The 16,268-nt window shown below is 40.6% G+C and overlaps 1 protein-coding gene across 1 annotated transcript in view; it reads left to right on the top strand.

Moving 5' to 3' along the window:
• Nucleotides 1–16,268, top strand: part of KLHL32 (kelch like family member 32) — a 200,047-nt gene that overhangs the window by 63,514 nt on the left and 120,265 nt on the right. The window contains exon 5 of the mRNA XM_055535435.1: nt 13,928–14,035. Coding sequence (XP_055391410.1) covers nt 13,928–14,035 — 108 coding nt within the window. The remainder of the gene's footprint in view (nt 1–13,927; nt 14,036–16,268) is intronic.

Below are 16,268 nucleotides of genomic sequence, written 5' to 3'. Positions count from 1 at the left end.
ACAGATGTTTTATAATAGAGGGACATGGTATAAAAGATAGCTGATCATGTGAATCTGATGAGTTGGTGAAAGAACTATTGGAATCTATAGATAAGCCCTGATTCTGTTTATCATTTTTATTAAAAAAAACTGGTTCAAAATGAATTGTCCACACTGTGGGATGATCCAGCCACTTGCCAAATCAATTGCTTTTAATTAGCTTATCTGATGTTGATTGGATTTTGGGCCTGCATGCCTGGATAGGAATCCAGGATTGAATTATCAGTTTTCTTCTCATTTAGAGAGATGTGACTCTGAAGTGATGAGAGAGATTTTCATATCAAATCGTTTATATCACTTTAAAAATTATATACCTATGCATATATATTTTAATAGGATTAAAAGAAGTTCTCCATTTAGTTACTTTTGTATTACTCAGCCATTAAAAAGAATACATTTGAATCAGTTCTAATGAGGTGGATGAAACTGGAGCCTATCATACAGAGTGAAGTAAGCCAAAAGAAAGTATTTGAGCTCTTGCGGATTATTCTTAAACTATTTTCCTCCCGTTTTGTAAGATGTAGAGACTTCGCATGTAGCCCACATCGACAGAGCATCAGATGCGTTTGCAGAAGGAGTGCACTTGAGCATATGGGATGACCCAAACACTTTATATTAAACCGGCCTGTTCTGCCTTGCATCAGGAAGGTTCCAGTGAAGTGGTTGCCTGGCAACTAATGGAGTTAGAGAAAACTGTGTGTTAACTGCCGGGCCTCTTGCCCTCCTCTGTGTGAACGCTTAACAAGGGGAGAGTGGCTCAGTGTGTATTGCCTGATTCACAGCTGTCAAACCAAAGTGGTGAATAAAAGGAAAGACTGAAAAGAGATGGCACAGCTGGACTGGGTGCCTGTATTTATAGTCTTACACGTCTCTTTTGGAGAAAAAGATATTAAGGGAGGACTTTGAAAATAAAAGAGGAACTGTTGAAATTTGGGGTTAAATTTTTAAGAACAATCATTAACTTACATTGAGTTTTTAAAGAGTAGACTAAAAAGTGATAATTGAGGTGTTATCAATTATTATCTCATGCTATTATCTCAACATTCTTCAAAAATGTTCTGTATAGAAAAGAGGTAAAACATTTAATATGATGATGTCATGAATTTTAGGACAGAAACTGTGTTTTAGTGATTGTACATATGCATACTCTAAAGTACGGGGCTGGTACATCTGCTCCTGCTCCCTTTCTATCCATGTGACAGATGTAATAACTAGATCCTGGTTGTTCTCACTTGAGCCTGGATGGGGCCTCACAGCTCTCAACAGGACTCCACCAGTCACTACCAGTATTAGTCTGGGCAGGCAAGAAACTACCTTGGCGTTCTTCTTTGGTTTTCTTTCAGCATTTTTTTTTTAAGTTGAAGTATAGTTGATTTACAATATTATGTTAGTTTCAGGTATATAGCATAGTGATTCAGTGTTTTAGCAGATTATACTCCATTATAGGTTATTATATGATGATAGCTATAATTCCCAGTGCTATACAGTATATCCTTATTGCTTGTCTAATTTTTATATAGAGCAGTTTGTATCTGTTAATCCCACACCTCTAGTTTGTCCCTTTCCCCTTCGCTCTACCTTTTGGTAACTACTAGTTTGATTTCTATATCTGTGAGTCTGTTTTGCATATACGGTCATTTGTATTATTTTTTAGATTCCAAATATCAGTGACACCATACAGTGTTTTTGTTTGTCTGTTCAACTTATTTAACTAAGCATAATACTCTCTAGGTGCATGCATGTTGCTGTAAATATCAGTATTTCCTTCTTTTTATTATTTGGCTGAGTGATACTCCATTCCATTCCACACACATATATGCCACATCTTCTTAGTCCAGTTGTCTGCTAATGGACACTTGGTGTTTCCTTGTCTTGGCTATTGCACATAGTGCTGCTATAAACATTGAGGTACATGTATCTTTTTGAATTAGTGTTTTTGTTTTTTTCCATATATATATATTCTGGAGTGGAATTCCTGGATCATATGGTAGTCCTGTTTTTAGTTTTTGAGGAAACTCCATACTGTTTTCCATAGTGCTTGCACCGACAGTGTACAAGATTTCCCTTTTCTCTTAAGTCTTTGCCAACATTTGTTGTTTGTAGACTTGTTGGTAACAGCCATTCTGATAGGTGTGAGGTGATATCTCACTGTTGTTCTGATTTGCATTTCTCTAATAATTAGCAGTGTTGAACATCTTTTCATGTGCCTATTAACCATCTGTATATCTTCTCTGGAGAAATGTCTGTTCATGTCTTCTGCCCATTTTTTGCTTGGGTTGCCCTGCCATTCTTTATGGCAAATTGAAAATCCTTAAAAGGTTCTACTTTTGAATTCTATAAAAATGAGTCTGAGGGATTTGTGTCAATGGTAACTTTGAGGTGGCTACCCAGATTTCCTCCTCAGGAAAGTATAAGATGGGGATGGACCGGAGAAAGGCAACTGAAGTAATTAGGAATTGGAAGGTAAAGTGATGGGTTTGTCGGAAGGCTCCTACCACTGCCGCCACCTAAGAACATGGGATGATTTACCCTTTTAAAGGCCTTGTTCTTAGAACTGTGGGTCTGTCCTTAACTAAGCAGTAACTTCCCCTCCCTTCACCTTAAATCTGGAGATCAGTTCTTGCTTGCTAGAATTTGAACTCTAGTCTCCTGCCTGGATTGCAGGATTCCTAACATTGATCTTGAGTGCTAACCTATTATGACCCAGATAGCTGCTGTTTCCAATAGACTTTAAGAGCTGTTATCACATATTGGAAAGGCCATTAAGCAGAAATCAAAGTGAATTTATTGACTTTCTACTAAGACCAAGGGGAGAAAGTTGTCAGGAGGGTGACTATGATTCAATATTCTGGAAGTATTGCTAATGCTTTGCATTCTCCTGTGAAGTATTGGGGCTTCCCTGATAGCTCAGTTGGTAAAGAATCCGCCTGCAATGCAGGAGACCCTGGTTCGATTCCTGGGTTGGAAAGATCTGCTGGAGAAGGGATAGGCTACCCTCTCCAGTATTCTTGGGCTTCCCTTGTGGCTCAGCTGGTAAAGAATCCATCTGCAGTGCAGGAGACCTGGGTTCAATCCCTGGATTGGGAAGATCTCCTGGAGAAGGGAAGTATTGGGTGTCTCATCACTTCAAATATTCAGATAGGCAAGGAGGGTTGAAAGGGTAGAGTACTGACCACAGCTATGTCTTTCAGACTCTGAAGTGTGTGTGGGTTACTAGGGGCTCATGTTAAAGTGCAGCTTTCCATCCAGCAGGAGGGTGGACCTGAGAGTCTGCATTTCTATTAAGTTCTCTTTGATGCCGGTACTGCTGCCCTAGGGACCACATGCTGAGCAGCGAGAGGCCAGTGATCTCTAAAGTACCCTCCAATTTTAAAATTCCATTTACAGAAAGAAAAAAAAAAGCTAGAGTTTTACTTATGATACCTAAGACACATACTGTGCAGCTCTGATAAGCCACATCAGAGCCCCTTCTGTGTCTTACAGAATTCTCCCTTAATACCTATTATATTTTAATCAACACAGAATCAGTCTGCCTCCTCAGTAGCTCTACCTGTTCCTTTCCTCTTAAGGCTTTCAAGCTTGTCTGATATTACAGCCCTCTAAAAATTTCCTTTTTAGAAAAGGAAATTCATACAGCTATGAATTTCCTTCATAGCTGCTGCTGCTGCTAAGTCGCTTCAGTCGTTTTCGACTCTGTGCGACCCCATAGACAGCAGCCCACCAGGCTCTGCCATCCCTGGGATTCTCCAGGCAAGAACATCGGAGTGGGTTGCCATTTCCTTCTCCAATGCATAAGAATGAAAAGTGAAAGTGAAGTCGCTCAGTTGCGTCCGACTCTTTGCCACCCCATGGACTGCAGCCCACCAGGCTCCTCCGTCTATGGGATTTTCCAGGCAAGAGTACTGAAGTGGCTTGCCATTGCCTTCTCCATTCTTCACGGCTCCTTCCCCTGATTCACGCAGACTCTGTTTCACATCCGCATGGTCACTCCTTCACGTGGACCCCGAATTCTGCCTTTTAGGACAGCTGTCAAAATGTAATCCAAGTTTGGTCTTAGTCCTTGTGTCTTTAGTAAATTTGAAAGACAGGGTTGTGCCAATGTCTGCCGTATGAAGACAGACCAAAAAGGTCTCTGTGTAGGAAAGATTCATACAATAATAGCTTATCAAGTTTATTCAATAATGAAGAGTAAAAGTGCCATCCCTAAGTATCTGAAAGACATTTAAAAAGAATGAATTTCTTTATATGGTGGATAGTGAAGTGTTGAAATCCCATACCCATGGGGTACAACCATAGACTAGAAGGTACCAGAGGGCTTCCCTGGTGGCTCAGCGGTTAAGAATCTGCCTGCCGATGCAGGAGACGTGGGTTCGATCCCTGGGTCAGGAAGATCCCCTGGAGAAGGAAATGGCAACCTACTCCAGCATTCTTGCCTGGAAAACCCCACAGACAGAGGAAGCCTGGTGAGCTGTAGTCCACAGGGTCCCCAGAGTTGGACATGACTTCACAATTAAACAACAACAAAGAGGATAACATCAGAGGCATCAAAGGAGTGAGGGATCTGAGAGGTGACCCGAGGCTAAAACCAGATGTGTGGGTGTCATTTTCCAGAGTATCTGACTGGTGAGAAAGATAAATATAACCTGACTTCATGATGGCAGTTTCTGGTTTTCATGTGTACTGTCTCTTTAGCTAAGAAAAGAACAGCTTGATTTGTGTCCTTTTTCCACTCCATTTTCCCTCAGTGGACCCAAATAGTTGAAATATGGCCACATCCAGGAGGAGGAGAGTTCTAAGAAGAAGTAGGATAAACCATAATCATGCTGGTTTTGAAGGGCTCATTATCACCATGTAGTTAATTTAAGAAGTAATGTGCCAAGAGCAAAGCTATGAAACACAGATTCTTGGAGTAAACAAGCTACATATTTGAAGATGTTGGGAAAATCAATATGTTTCACAATTTTTAGCATATAAGGTGGATTTTTCCTTTACATGGTTAAGGTGAGGGAAAACTGGTATTTCAGAAATAAATTCACCTTTTTTCTGTCTGATTATATTTATAGTAATATTTTACTCTTTTCATTTGTTCTGACGTTTTATTCTCTGAGAGTATTACTGTATTGTTTGAGGGAGAATTTTAAAAAGCCATAAATGTACAGGGAGAAAAAAACACTCCAACCAAATATCCCCACTCTTTCAGGTCATTAAGCTCCTCAAATGGCTTGGATTGCTTTTGCATTTGTGAGATAAAGAAGGTAAATAGTCCAGTTTGAAACTATGGTCAAGACCCTTCTATCCTTAAAATCAAGGAAATGGGCTATTGTGGTTAATTGAACAGTCTCATCCGCTGAGATTTACTACCTGTTTTATATGTGAGGTATAACCAAAATGCAATAAAGGATAATCACCATTAACACTAAATTGAGCAAAATGTAATCTTTGTTGATTCAGAGGTTAGTTCCTATCTCTGTAATGCCTCGTGGCCATTGTAAACATCACTAATTACAGAATATATAAAAGGCTTTGGGGGATCAGGCTGGATCTGCCACAGTCTTTGCGAATTGCTCTTTTCTCTACCTCCCTTAGACATGTTTACTTTTGTTTATCTCTCACAAAAGATAAGAGTTGAATGTGCCCCAAACAATCTAGTTATTTCATCTGTAAAATCATTCGTGTTCCTGATGAAATGAGAATTCACGATACATCTTGCTCCTATCCAGTGCAACTCCAAAGCTACGTGTAGCTTACCAGGTAAAGAGATCATAATTTACCAACTAAGTGCCTAACGAAGTCTATCATCTGCCATTCTACTCATCTCTGAGGATGTAGTAGAATTGCCATCGGTCAGTTTTGTGGCATAATGTCCCAAGTCCCAGCCTAAAATTGGTTGTAGCTCATCCTGTGACTGCATGACAACTAATGTGACCCAAGGAAACTTAATTCATGTACTGTGATTTTAGGACTCAATTCATGTCATTTCCGTGTGAATAACAGAAGGAATGGCACACTATAAATCCACAGCTCTATCTGTGGTAGGCACTTCAAGTGGATTGCATTCTCACAAACTGGGTTTTCCATTAGAAAGATTTGTGGTGGTTGCAGCACATTATCAGCCAAGAGGAAGCTGTGATGACTGTAAATCTCAGCCTGGCCAAGGCTCCCCCAAAGACAAAACAGTGTGAACCAAGAAGGAGTCTGTGCAGTGTTTTCTTGTTTCTAAGCAGAAGCCTCCCATGCTTTGGCAGAATGTTGTGGCTTGATAGAGGACATTGCCATATGTTCTTACTTTTTTTCTAAATGTCTAGCTTTGAACTAATTTGGTAGATACTCTTTCTCTAACTTTTGGTTTTATCCCAGGGTCTAAAATGCCTTATATCCAGAAATTCTTAATGTCGAATTATTTTTGTTTATGATGATGTAGAAGAGCTGTTCATTATCTGCTGTTGAATTTTTAAAGAGTTTGTCAGGGCATTCATTCATTCATTCATTGCCCTGTACTCATTGCACACATGTAATGCTCAGGTCTAGGGGCTTCATGGTGGAGAAGGCAAATTGGTGCTCACTTTTATGCACGTTACAGTTTAACTTTTCAGTAAGTTTGATGCTACAAAATAGCACCGTTGGTCTCATCACCTCTTCTGCTACCGAAGGAGACTCTGTTCTTCCCCATGGGCTCTAGCAGGTCTCCAGACATTCTTTAACAAGGTTAGGAAGCCTAGGTGGCTGGCATTTCACTGTGTCAGATGGCTGGGTTCTTCCTCATTTGGTGTTACCCAGTGAGGCACTTCGGAGAAGGCAATGGCAACCCACTCCAGTACTCTTGCCTGGAAAATCCCATGGACGGAGGAGCCTGGTAGGCTGCTGTCCATGGGGTCGCACAGAGTTGGACACGACTGAAGCGACTTAGCAGCAGCAGCAGCAGCAATGAGGCACCTCCTCAGAGAAGGCAATGGCAACCCACTCCAGTACTCTTGCCTGGAAAATCCCATGGACAGAGGAGCCTGGTAGGCTGCAGTCCATGGGGTCGCACAGAGTCAGACACGACTGAAGCGACTTAGCAGCAGCAGCAGCAGCAATGAAGCACTTCCTAATTGAGGTGCCTAGTAAATTTATTAAACTCAGGACACTGACTTTGATTTCTTAGTTCCCTTTTTAAAAAATTGATTTATTTATTTTTGGCTGCACTGGGTCTTTGTTGCTATGTGCAGGCTTTCTCTAGTTGCGCCAGGTAGGGGCTACTCTTCATTGAGGCATGCGGGCTTCTCATTGCGGTGGCATCTTTTGTTCTGAGCACAAGCTCTAGGTGAGCGGGCTCAGTAGTTGTGGCACACAGGCCTACCTGCCCCACAGCATGTGGAATCTTCCTGGACCAGGGATCAAACCCATGTCCTGTGCATTGGCAGGCAAATTGTTTACCACTGGACCACCAGAGAAGGACCCTTTTTTACCTCTTAATTAATGAGCTTTGCTGCTTTTTAAAAATAATGTGTTGTTTGTAACATTAAGTTTCTAGGACCAAATGATATGATATCAGAATGGAAGTTAGGTGTTTTTAGAAATGGAGGTGATGGTTTGTATGATGGAGTCAGTCCTTAAAGTAGGGTGTTAGGAGTATGTGATGAATGTAAAGTCCTGTGGCCAGACATAGGAATTTTGAATGGAATTGTCATCAGGAAAGTCTTTGAGAGTAATGGATTTGGGCAGAGGGCGGGTGGAGGAGGCTGTTTCTTAGCTCTGGATTAGAAATGAGTTTCTATTTATTGAGCATCTACTCTGTGCCAGGGATTATGCTTGACATTAAGCATAATTGTATCTAAACATCAAGTCAACCCTGTGAGGTTGTTATCGTCCCCATCTACAGATAACAGCCTGAGGTTCAGAGGAGTGAACAAATTATCCAAAGGCCATGTGTTCAAGGTAAATAGCCTCCATGACCAAGTAGGTTATAGAACCAGGATATGAATCAGATGTGTCTTCCTGCACAACCTATGACCTTAAAAATATGACAGGTTTCAAAAGACAGTTGTTAGAAATACACAGGTAACACGTGTTCATGATAATGATCCAAATAATGTTATATGTAAATGGAGTAAAATAGTAGTTCCTTCCTTCCCTCTATAGTTATACTCTATAACATAACCACAGTGACCAATTTGGTGTTGCTTTGTTGCTTATACAAACATGTAACATTTTTTAGGGATTATATTCTTTTCCCAACTCTGCCAAGCCAGGTTTCAGGTTCATAGCTCACAAATCTCTGGTTGAGGATGGAAACCTGTTCTATGCAATATTGTCTTGGTTGGTTTTGAACGATCCTTATGAAAACAGATTCAAAAAACTCCCTTGGCAGGTTGTTTTGTTCTTTAAACCTTACTCTAAAAAGGAACATTTTCCATTTCATTAACCCAGATAATTTTTTTGCAGTTTGAGTCATTTCTGTCCTGCTCTGTATATGGTTTGATGGAGAGCAGCTGGTTACCATATCAGGTGCAATTACAACTTGGAAACCTGAAAAAAATCAAGTTAATGTGGGGAATATTAAAAACTGAAACACTCATCTCATGTTAAAAAAAAAGGACCCTGAAAGCAGCTGAAATTTCTTTCAGTTTCTTTTAAAAGAAGCTATATAAAGTCTAGAAACAAATTTAGAATTACACAGATTGAAAGTTTTCTACTGTAACCTATGCTTTTTAATTTTTAAATTTCAGATCTAAAAATGCCTAAGCAGAATCCACTTAACACTAAGTCTTTCCTGTGAGCATTTTTATCCATAGCCATACTTGATTTAAAAAATAAAACAAAGCAAAATAAAAAATTCTCAGAACTGATACTTCTGATATGTCAATTCTTTTAACCAGAGAATACATAGGAGAAGCTTTGTTCTATTTCATTGTTATCATAAAGTATAAATTATTTCACTAAGAGCTTGCCATATAGCAGGTACTCTACTGAATACTTTATATTACTATTGTATAACCTTCAGGTTCATGAATGGGCACAATTTTTAGCCCCATTTTTCAGATAAGAAAGCTGAATCACAGAGAGGGTATGTGTTTGTCCAAGTCATCTGTGATTGTTCAAACTCTAAATTTTTGGTTACAAGTTTGCTGTTTATCACTGTTCTTCACCCATCAAGTATTATGTAAATTTGCCTCTAGTGTTCTTAAGCTATGCATAGTACCTTTATTGCCCAATGGCATCAGTGGGAAGTCAGATCAACTCACTAACTCACCAAGTTGTCAAATTTGCCATATTGACCATTCACCTTTGACAATTTCTAAATGAATATTAGATTTCATTTATTCATGATAAAGTAAATTTTTGAAAGTTAAATGTATTCTGAATGTTTGCTATTTAATCTTATAATTGTATATGCTACATGTTACATACTCCCAATGTCTTTAGGACACTTTGAATATTATTTTTTATTTTATCACATTGTAAGCATTTAAAATATTATTTACAAAATTTCTCAAATGGTAAGAGAACAGTAATTTTGTATTTCTAACAAGTTAGAATGTTAACTATAAGTTATCCAAGAGAATCTTATTTATTATGAAACTTAAAACTCTTACTGTGTGAAATAGAAATGAGGATCTCAAGAAAGAATGTTGTTGTTTAGTCACTAAGTTGTGTCTGACTGTTTTGCAATCCCATGGACTGTAGCCTGCCAGGCTCTTCTGTCCATGGGATTTGCAAGCAAGAATACTGTAGTGGGTTGCCATTTCCTTCTCCAGGGGTTCTTCCCAACCCAGGGATCAAACCTGCCTCTCCTGCATTGACAGACAGATTCTTTACCACCCTCCAGAAAGAATAATGGACCATCAATTAAATCCACTCATTCCATACATATTAATTTAAAACATAAAGATTGTGAAGATCAAAAGTGAATTTGTCAGAATAAAATATTGGTATAATATAAATATTAATCCATTGGCAAAACAAAAAATCACTTTTTAAAATTAAAAATATTTAGTATGAGCTTAAGTAGTACTCACATGTTCAGTAATTTGCTTGAAGGACTCATACAACTCACTGAAAGCTTGTATACTCAAAGATATGGCTTATTTCAGGGGATACAAATCAGAACCTTTGTCTGAGGAGGCCTTACAAATAGCTGTGAAAAGAAGAGAAGCGAAAAGCAAAGGAGAAAAGGAAAGATATACCCATTTGAATGCAGAGTTCCAAAGAATAGCAAGGAGAGATAAGAAAGCCTTCCTCAGTGATCAGTGCAAAGAAATAGAGGAACACAATAGAATGAGAAAGACTAGCGATCTCTATAAGAAAATTAGAGATACCAAGGGAATGTTTCATGCAAAGATGGGCTCAATAAAGGACAGAAATGGTATGCACCTAACAGAAACAGAAGATATTAAGAAGAGGTGGCAAGAATACCCAGAAGAACTATACAAAAAAAGATCTTCACAACCCAGATAATCACAATGGTATGATCACTCACGTAGAGCCAGACATCCTGGAATGCATAGTCAAGTAGGCCTTAGGAAGCATCACTACGAACAAAGCTAGTGGAGGTGATGGAATTCCAGTTGAGCTATTTCAAATCCTAAAAGATGATGCTGTGAAAGTGCTGCACTCAAATATGCCAGCAAATTTGGAAAACTCAGCAGTGGCCACAGGACTGAAAAAGGTCAGTTTTCATTTCCATCCCAAAGAAAGGCAATGCCCAAGAATGCTCAAACTACCACACAATTACATTCATCTCACACGCTAGTAAAGTAATGCTCAAAATTCTCCAAGCCAGGCTTCAGCAGTAGATGAACTGCGAACTTTCAGATGTTCAAGCTGGATTTAGAAAAAACAGAGGAACCAGAGATCAAATTGCCAGCATCTGCTGGATTATTGAAAAAGCAAGAGAGTTCTAGAAAAACATATATTTCTGCTTTATTGACTATGCCTAAGCCTTTGACTGTGTGGATCACCACAAACTGTTGAAAATTCTGACAGAGATGGGCATACCAGACCATCTGACCTGCTTCCTGAGAAATCTGTATGCAGGTCAGAAAGCAACAGTTAGAACTGGACATGGAACAACAGACTGGTTCCAAATCGGGAAAGGAGTACGTCAAGGCTGTATATTGTCACCCTGCTTATTTAACTTATATGCAGAGTACATTATGAGAAACGCTGGGCTTCATGAAGCACAAGCTGGAATCAAGATTGCTGGGAGAAATATCAATAATCTCAGATAGGCAAATGACACCACCCCTATGGCAGAAAGCGAAGAAAAACTAAAGAGCCTCTTAATGAAAGTGAAAAAGGAGAGTGAAAAAATTGGCTTAAAACTCAACATTTAGAAAACTAAGATGGTATCTGGTCACATCACTTCATGGCAAATAGATGGGGAAACAATGAGAGACTTTATTTGGGGGGGGCTCCAAAATCACTGCAGATGGTGACTGCAGCCATGAAATTAAAAGACGCTTACTCCTTGGAAGAAAAATTATGAGCAACCTAGATAGTATATTAAAAAACAGAGACATTACTTTGCCAACAAAGGTCTGTCTAGTCAAGGCTATGTTTTTTCCTGTGGTCGTGTATGGATGTGAGAGTTGGACTGTGAAGAAAGCTGAGTGCCGAAGAATTGATGCTTTTGAACTGTGGTGTTGGAGAAGACTCTTGAGAGTCCCTTGGACTGCAAGGAGATCCAACCAGTCCATCCTAAAGGAAATCAGTCCTGAATATTTATTGGAAGGACTGATGTTGAAGCTGAAACTCCAGTACTTTGGCCACCTGATGTGAAGGAGTGACTATTTGAAAAGACCCTGATGCTGGGAAAGATTGAAGGTGGGAGGAGAAGGGGACGACAGAGGATGAGATGATTGCATGGCATCACCGACTCAATGGACATGAGTTTGAGTAAACTCCAGGAGTTGGTGATGGACGCATAGGCCTGGCGTGCTGTAGTTCATGGGGTCGCAAAGATCGGACACGGCTGAGCAACTGCACTGAACAAATCAGAACCAACCAAGGGAAGAGACACAAAGGGCAGAGTCCAGAAAGGGACCCAACATGGGGCATCCGGCCTTCCTCAGCCAGTGGAGTCCCAGCCTTACCCCCTCTTGACCAGACTCTGTGACAGTATGCACAGGGGACTGCCAACCAGGGAAGCTTTCTCAGGTTTTTGGTGTCCAGAGTTTTTATTGGTGTTTACTCACAGTCATCCTATGTGGCTGACCTTTCATCTCTAGCCTCTCCTGGAGGTCAGACTACTAGCTTTGGTCCCTTGCTCCTCTGGAGGTCACAGCTGATACAGTATGAACCAAAGCTCCCATCATAAATCATGTTGTTATACTGTCAGTGGTCATAGCCCCAGAGAACAGAAATACTCCTTTCAGGCAGAATATTCTTAGGCCTGGAGAGGTCCTTTGGATAAGGTTATTTCTTCACTACATAGATGTACAGTTTTCTAAATAGTGTATTTCATCATCAGTGGTCCAAAATAGAATATTATCTTTATTACCTGTTAAGTTGAACTTGTTATAAGTGTACAAATTAGTGGTTTTCATTTTTTAAAATTTTATTTATTTATTGTTGGTTGTACCACGTGGCTTATTGGATCTTAGTTCCTTGGCCAGGGATTGAACCCATGTCCTTCACAGTGAAAGTACTGAGTCCTAGCCACTGGACTGCTGGGAAATTCATGCATTTTTTTTAATTTCAAAGTTTTCATTTGACAAACTGATTTTCAATCCGTTGGCCATTTGGAGAACTGGTTTGGGGGCAGATTGATTTTCACTGAATATCTTAAGACAGTGGTTCTCAGATTCTGGTAAGCTTCGGAGTCACTTGGATGGCCTATTACAACCCCGGTTACTGGTAGCCCGCTAGGCTCCCCTGTCCATGGGACTTCCCAGGCAAAAATCCTGGAGTGGGTTGCCATTTCCTTCTCCAGGTCTAGGTTGCTGCTGCTGCTGCTGCTAAGTTGCTTCAGTCGTGCCTGACTCTCTGCAGCCCTGTAGACGGCAGCCCACCAGGCTCCTCTGTCCCTGTGATTCTCCAGGCAAGAATACTGGAATGGGTTGCCATTTCCTTCTCCAGTGCATCCATGCATGCTAAGTTGCTTCAGTCGTGTCCGACTCTGTGAGACCCTATGGACAGCAGCCCACCAGGCCACTCTGTCCATGGGATTCTCTAGGCAAGAACACTGGAGTGGGTTGCCATTTCCTCCTCCAAGGTCTAGGTTGCTGCTGCTGCTGCTGCTAAGTCGCTTTGGTCATGTCCGACTCTGTGCGACCCCATAGACAGCAGCCCACCAGGCTCCCCTGTCCCTGGGATTCTCCAGGCAAGAACACTGGAGTGGGTTGCCATTTCCTTCTCCAAGGTCTAGGTTAGAGCCCCATTAAATTTATACTCTAAGGAGTTCCCAGGAGATGCTAATGTTGCTGACCCAGGGTCCACACTTTGAGAACCACTGGAATAGAGTGTGATGTATGTCAGGTGTGAGGAAAGAGATGCGTCACTGAAATGAGGCAGGGAAGAAAGGCGGAGAAAGAAGTCTGGGAACAAGGCACTGCTTTCTGTGTCCTGTTGGCAAGAAAGTTTGGGAATGCTCCCCATTTCAGGTTAGCTCTGGGACCCCAGGATGGAGACAGTGAGTTCAGGGAGAGAACCTGAACCCAAGTCACCCCCAGAGAACAGCTGCGGGATTCAATGCTACTCTGTGTATGAGGCACGCAGGGCCCTTTGTGTGTTACTATAACCGGACACCAGAGTGATTTACAGTGGCTTATGTGAAGGAAGCCTTGTAGAAGCATTTCAGAAACCAAAATCAATCTTTAACTTGTTTCTTTCTTAATTTCTCTAGGACTTCATTGTGTTCCCTTGCTTTTTAAGTCCTGTAACTGTCTTCCTTTCTCTCCTACCTCAGGCCATGTTCAGTCTTTGTATGGTGGAAAGTGGTGCTGACGAGGTGAATTTACACGGTGTGACCAGTCTTGGCTTAAAGCAGGCTCTGGAGTTTGCATACACAGGACAGGTATGGTACCAGATGTCATCTGAGAGGCTTAACTTCACATGACCAGAGGAGATTATCCTTGAGGAATGAGGTCTAGGTATTTTTCTTGTTATTCATGTCAATGTTGAAAAAAAGTTTTGCCTCCACTTAATAACTAAAATAATAGAAAGGTAAGTAGAACACTTTCATTTTAAATATGACCCAGGAAACATGGTATTTTAATCTTAGCTTGGTGGCTTGCTTATACGATTTTTAAATATCTTAAGGGATTATCATATGGGAAAGAGTTTGCAAGATAACTCGAATTTTCGTTGTTATCAGTTCAGTGAAGCTCAGTGACTCAATCATGGCTTTATTGACCAAAAGTGAAAGTGAAGTGACTCAGTTGTGTCCAACTCTTTGCAACCCGGTGGACTGTAGCCTATCAGGCTCCTCCGTCCATGGGATTCTCCAGGCAAGAATACTGGAGTGCGTTGCCATTTCCTTCTCCAGGGGATCTTTCTGACCCAGGGATTGAACCCAGGTCTCCTGCATTGCAGGCAGATGCTTTAACCTCTGAGCCACCAGGGAAGTCCAAAAGCCCAAATTAAAGCTTTAAAGAGCTATGTCTAACATTTTGGCACCCTATCCTCTGCATTTATTTCAGGGTCAGGGCCTCAGATTAGAATGTGATGGTTTAAAAGCCAAAGTTTGTTCAGCACTAAAATCACTAGAGGACCTACAGGAATCTCCAGAGCACATTCATGTTATTTCTTGCTTTTTAAATAAAAGTAATAGTGACAACTAACATATGTTAGTGTATGACTGTCAGAGAAAATCAAAACAAGACTGCATATGAACAGTATGAACAGAGATCTGAAGCTTCATCTTTCTTACCCCATTGCATGTTAGTGAAACAACTATTAGAACACACGAAACCCATCCTTATCGAATTATTTTTAAATTGAGATGTAATATTTTTAACATTTATTTTTGATGTGGAGCATTTAAAGAGTCTTTGTTGAATCTGTTGCAGTATTGCTTCTGTTACTTATGTTCTGGTTTTTTGGCTACGAGGCATGTGGGATCTTAGCTTCCAGATCAGGAATCGAACCTTCACTCCCTGCATTGGAAGGTGAAGTTCTAACCACTGGACTGCCAGGGAAGTCCCAGTTGAGATGTAACTGACATATAACATTGTATTCGTTGTAGGTATACAACAGAATGATTTTCATTATGTACAACAGAATGATTTACATCAAAACAATTACTGTAATAAGTTTTAATTAATGTCTGTCACCACACAAAGTTGACAGATTTTTTTGTAATGAGGATTTTTTAAATCTCCTTTCATAGCATGTTTTAGGTATACAGTACAGTATTGTTAACTATAGTTGCCATGTTGTACATTACAACCCAGGACTTATTTATCTTAAAACTTTTATATCTTATAAAAGTTTGTACCTTTGACCCCCCCCTTCACCCATTTTGCCCACCCTCGTCACCCCCTACTTTCATTTGAGAGCTACTCAACTATGTCAGTGGAGAAGGCAATGGCACCCCACTCCAGTACTCTTGCCTGGAAAACCCCATGGACAGGGGAGCCTGGTAGGCTGCAGTCCATGGGGCCGCTAAGAGTCTGACACGACTGAGAGACTTCACTTTCACTTTTCACTTTCATGTATTGGAGAAGGAAATGGCAACCCACTCCAGTGTTTTTGCCTGGAGAATCCCAGGGACAAGGGAGCCTGGTGGGCTGCCATCTATGGGGTCACACAGAGTCGGACACGACTGAAGTGACTTAGCAGCAGCAGCAACTATGTCAGACCAGATACCGAGTAGTTATTTATCTTCTTTTATAGTGTTTTGTTATTTAATTTCATTTCATCCAACTTATGTTCAGTGTCTTCTGTGCTAAAATAAGGGCTGCTGCTTTTGGCAGGCTCACATCCTGGTGGGGGAGAGTCATATACATGATCCTACTGTGGTGGGAAGCATAAGAGCAGAATATGAGACACAGTGGGGACAAAGGAGAGGATGTGGTTAACTCGGTTCCTCAGTGCAAACCTTCACAGAGAAGGTGGTATTTGGGTCTTGAAAAATGTTGGGAGTTCAGTTTTTTACTAGCATTCTTTCTTCAGAGGCGTATTAAGGTATATGATATTGTTCATTCTCTTTTCCAGACTGGTAGAATTTGAGATAGGTTTCATAGAATAACTGGGGCAGCTCTGGCAACTGGAATGAAAACAGTAGGTAGAAAGGAAAAAAATCAGTC

This window comes from Bubalus kerabau, chromosome 9 (assembly GCF_029407905.1).
Source record: "Bubalus kerabau isolate K-KA32 ecotype Philippines breed swamp buffalo chromosome 9, PCC_UOA_SB_1v2, whole genome shotgun sequence".
Taxonomy (NCBI): Eukaryota; Metazoa; Chordata; class Mammalia; order Artiodactyla; family Bovidae; genus Bubalus; species Bubalus kerabau.
Note: the sequence above shows the minus strand (reverse complement) of the source record. Positions and strands in the feature narration are given on the sequence as shown.